The sequence below is a fragment of the Topomyia yanbarensis genome, chromosome 3, assembly GCF_030247195.1.
Source record: "Topomyia yanbarensis strain Yona2022 chromosome 3, ASM3024719v1, whole genome shotgun sequence".
Lineage (NCBI taxonomy): Eukaryota > Metazoa > Arthropoda > Insecta > Diptera > Culicidae > Topomyia > Topomyia yanbarensis.
The window spans coordinates 214,718,834-214,723,534 of record NC_080672.1 but is presented as its reverse complement, the minus strand read 5'-3'; the positions used below and the strand labels follow the sequence as shown (position 1 = coordinate 214,723,534).

Genomic DNA, 4,701 nt, shown 5'->3' with positions numbered 1-4,701 from the left:
TCGTCGGGTTCGGCTCGTTCAGGGCTTGTGTTCGGAGTTTGTGTCCTTCTCTTTTTTGTTATCTTGTTTGATGTGTCCATTGCTTGCATGTTAGCTTGTTCTTTTATGAATTTCTCATGAAGCTGTTGGTTCCCCTGTTTTAGTTCCAACACCGATTTTTGTAGCTCTATTATGACATCTCTCATTTTGGTTTGGTTTTCGCGTATTCTGTGGTTGTCTTTGACAAGAGATTCTTGTTGTACTTTTAGCTGTGTTTTCAGTTTGGTGTTTTCGTCCCGGAGCTGGGCAATCAGTGCATCTTTTTCATTATGTCTTGATGGTGCTTGTCGATTCCTTGACAATATTTGCGAACGAGGTGGGGGCGTTTCTAGCATTGTAGTTTTTTCTGGCTTCGTTGAATGAGATTCCTTGCTCCACTTTGATTCGCATTATTTCTTTCTCGATCTTGTACGCGGGGCAGTCTCTACTGGATGCGGAATGAGGGCCCTCACAATTTCGGCAATAGGCTGGTTCGACACATCGTTCACCTTCTGCAACGTGCGCAGATTTAGAGCAGTTTGGGCAAACTTCTTTGCTCTTGCACCGAGTTTTGGTGTGTCCATACTGGAGGCATTTGAAGCAGACCATTGGTGCCGGGTAAAATATTCGCGTTGGGATTCGAATCGGTCCAACGAAAAGGTGCTCCGGAATGGTCGTTCCGAAGATAGTCAATATAAGGGTATTTGTTTTTTCCCGACCCCCATCGAGTGTCGGACGAGTTATTCGTTGTACCTCGGTAACTTTATGTCCTTTCCATTCGGCCAGTAGATCTTCCTCAGACATGTGAATGAGATCGAATGAGCTTACGACGCACTTGCAGGTATTTAATGTTCGGTGGTAATTGATCTCTACTGTGGTACCGTCTATCAATTTTTTGAGTGCTAGCAGTGTTTGTACTTGCTTTTGATTACGAACATGAAGGACGTAGCGGGAGCAGCGGTCCTCAGAGTGTGCGGATTCAATCTTTCCGGCTGCTTTTTCGATCGATTTCATTGTGATAAATGGGTTTTTGGGTAGCGAAGCACCGTTCGTAGCCTCCAAACACAATATATTTAATTCACCAGCCATCTGGCTTGGATCCAGCCATGATTGGAGCCGTGGTCCATTTTGTGGTCTCGTCTCCAGTGTCGGCGGCCAGGCCCGGTCGGGTGGTATCGTCTCGGCCGGCATGGCCGGACGGTTAAATGACTTTTTTTAAGGTTAGTTATTCCTTTGTTCGCCCTGTGTATATAGCAATGGCGGCACTTTGCTTACACCGCACCTAGGTGGTTTAGTTTTCACACCGCTATTTTTAGGATATCTTTACTGATTTCAACAGTTTTTTTTTAACAAAAACACTTCACTCAAAAAAAAGCTATAGAAACCGAAAGATATTGTGAGCGCGAGCGCGTCTACTGTTGTTGGTTCGACTGTACAGTGTGAACTGACCCCAAGTTCTAAAAAGGACCCCAAGCCCGAAAAAGACCACAAGCCCGAAAAAGGACCCCAAGCCCGAAAAATGAACGTAAGCCCGAGAAAGGACAAGAAGCCCGAAAAAGGACCCCAAGTTCGTAAAAGGACCCCAAGTTCGTAAAAGGACCCCGAGCCTGAAAAAGGACCCCAAGTCCGAAAAAGGACCCCAAGCGCGAAAAAGACCACAAGCCTAAAAAAGTACCTCAAGCACGAAAAGGACTTCAAGCCCGAAAATGGACCCCAATCCCGAAAAAGAACCCCAAGCACGAAAGAGAGCCCCAAGCCCGAAAAAGGATCTCAAGTTCGAAAAAGGAACCCAAGTCCGAAAAACGACCATATGCCGGAAAAAGGACCACAAGACTACAAGCTTGAAAGAAGATCCCAAGCCCGAAAAGGACCCCAAGCCCCAAAAAGGAGCACAAGCCCGAAAAAGGGGCCCAATCCCGAAAAAGGACCACAAGCCCGAAAAATGAACCTAAGCCCGAAAAAGGACCCCAAGTCCGAAAAAGTACCCCAAGCCCGAAAAAGGACCCCACGCCCGAAAAAGGACCATATGCCGGAAAAAGAACCACAACACTACAAGCTTGAAAGAGGATCCCAAGCCCGAAAAGGACCCCAAGCCTGAAAAAGCACCCCCATCCCGAAAAAGCACCCCAAGCCCGTAAAAGGACCCCAAATTCTAAAAAGGACCCCAAGCCCGAGAAAGACCCCAAGACCGAAAAAGGACCCCAAGCCCGAAAAAGACCACAAGCCCGAAAAAGGACCCCAAGCCCGAAAAATGAACCTAAGCCTGAAAACGGACCTCAAGTTCGTAAAAGGACCGCAAGCCCGAAAAAGTACCCCACGCCCGAAAAAGGACCCCAAGCACGAAAAAGGAACCTAAGCCCGAGAAAGGTCCAGAAGCCCGAAAACGGACCTCAAGTTCGTAAAAGAACCCCAAGCCTGAAAAAGACCATAAGCACGAAAAATGACCCCAAGCCCGAAAAAGGACCCCACACCCGAAAAAGGACCATATGCCGGAAAAAGCACCACAAGACTATAAGCTTGAAAGAGGACCCCAAGCCCGAAAAGGATCCCAAGCCCGAAAAAGGAGCACAAGCCCGAAAAAGAGCCCAATCCCGAAAAAGGACCCCAAGCCTGAAAAAGCAGCCCAAGCCCGAAAAAGCACACTAAGCCCGTAAAAGAACCCCAAGTTCTAAAAAGGACCCCAAGCCCGAGAAAGACCCCAAGACCGAAAAAGGACCCCAAGCCCGAAAAAGACCACAAGCCCGAAAAAGGACCCCAAGCCCGAAAAATGAACCTATGCCTGAAAACGGACCTCAAGTTCGTAAAAGGACCGCAAGCCCGAAAAAGTACCCCACGCCCGAAAAAGATATAGTCCGGAAAAGGACCACAAGACTACAAGCTTGAAAGAGGATCCCAAGCCCGAAAAGGACCCCAAGCCCGAAAAACGAGCACTAGCCCGAAAAAGGGGCCCAATCCCGAAAAAAGACCCCAAGCCTGAAAAAGCACCCCAAGCCCGAAAAAGCACCCCAAGCCCGTAAAAGGACCCAAAGTTCTAAAAATGACCCCAAGCCCGAAAATGACCACAAGCCCGAAAAAGGACCACAAGCCCGAAAAATGCTTCTAAGCCTGAAAAAGGACCCCAAGCCCAAAAACGGACCTCAAGTTTGTAAAAGGACCCCAAGCCCGAAAAAGACCACAAGCCCGAAAAAGGACCCCAAGCCCGAAAAAGGACCCCAAGCCCGAAAAAGGACCCCAAGCCCGAAAAATGAACCCAAGCCCGAAAAAGGACCCCAAGCCCGTAAAAGCACACCAAGCCCGTAAAAGGACCCCAAGTTCTAAAAAGGACCCCAAGCCCGAAAAAGACCACAAGCCCGAAAAAGGACCCCAAGCCCGAAAAATGAACGTAAGCCCGAGAAAGGACCAGAAGCCCGAAAAAGGACCCCAAGTTCGTAAAAGGACCCCAAGTTCGTAAAAGGACCCCGAGCCTGAAAAAGAACCCCAAGGCCGAAAAAGGACACCAAGCGCGAAAAAGACCACAAGCCTAAAAAAGTACCTCAAGCACGAAAAGGACTTCAAGCCCGAAAATGGACCCCAATCCCGAAAAAGAACCAAGCCCGAAAGAGAGCCCCAAGCCCGAAAAAGGATCTCAAGTTCGAAAAAGGACCCCAAGTCCGAAAAAGGACCATATCCCGGAAAAAGGACCACAAGACTACAAGCTTGAAAGAGGATCCCAAGCCCGAAAAGGACCCCAAACCCGAAAAAAGGAGCACAAACCCGAAAGGGGCCCAATCCCGAAAAAGGACCCCAAGCCCGAAAAATGAACCTAAGCCCGAAAAAGGACCCCAAGTCCGAAAAAGTACCCCAAGCCCGAAAAAGGACCCCACGCCCGAAAAAGGACCATATGCCGGAAAAAGAACCACAACACTACAAGCTTGAAAGAGGATCCCAAGCCCGAAAAAGGACCCCAAGCCCGAAAAAGGACCCCAAGCCCGAAAAGGACCCCAAGCCCGAAAAATGAACCTAAGCCCGAAAAAGGACCCCAAGCCCGAAAAAGGACCCCAAGCCTGAAAAAGCACCCCAAGCCCGTAAAAGCACCCCAAGCCCGTAAAAGGACCCCAAGTTCTAAAAAGGACCCCAGCCCGAAAAAGACCACAAGCCCGAAAAAGGACCCCAAGCCCGAAAAACGAACGTAAGCCCGAGAAAGAACCAGAAGCCCGAAAAAGGACCCCAAAATCGTAAAAGGACCCCGAGCCTGAAAAAAGACCCCAAGTCTGAAAAAGGACCCCAAGCGCGAAAAAGACCACAAGCCCAAAAAAGTACCTCAAGCACGAAAAGGGCTTCAAGCCCGAAAAAGGACCCCAATCCCGAAAAAGAACCCCAAGCCCGAAAGAGAGCCCCAAGCCCGAAAAGGACCCCAAGCCCGAAAAAGGACCATATGCCGGAAAAAGAACCACAACACTACAAGCTTGAAAGAGGATCCCAAGCCCGAAAAAGACCCCAAGCCTGAAAAAGCACCCCAATCCCGAAAAACCACCCCAAGCCCGTAAAAGGACCCCAAATTCTAAAAAGGACCATAAGCCCGAAAAAGACCACAAGCCCGTAAAAGGACCCCAAGCCCGAAAAAGGTCCCCAAGCCCGAAAAAGGACCCCAAGCCAGAAAAATGAACGTAAGGCCGAGAAAGGACCAGAAGCCCGAAAAAGGAC

The 4,701-nt window shown here is 49.2% G+C and overlaps 1 protein-coding gene across 1 annotated transcript; it reads right to left on the bottom strand.

The window, feature by feature from the left end:
- Positions 1–306: 306 nt before the first annotated feature.
- LOC131687643 (uncharacterized) lies at positions 307–1,032 on the bottom strand. The gene has a single exon (XM_058971730.1). The coding sequence runs from the start codon at positions 1,030–1,032 to the stop codon at positions 307–309; it is 726 nt and encodes a 241-aa protein (XP_058827713.1).
- Positions 1,033–4,701: the final 3,669 nt, after the last annotated feature.

Coding starts and splice junctions, on each gene's coding strand:
- LOC131687643 (XM_058971730.1), bottom strand. CDS start 1,032: ATGAAATCGATCGAAAAAGCAGCCGGAAAGATTGAATCCGCACACTCT.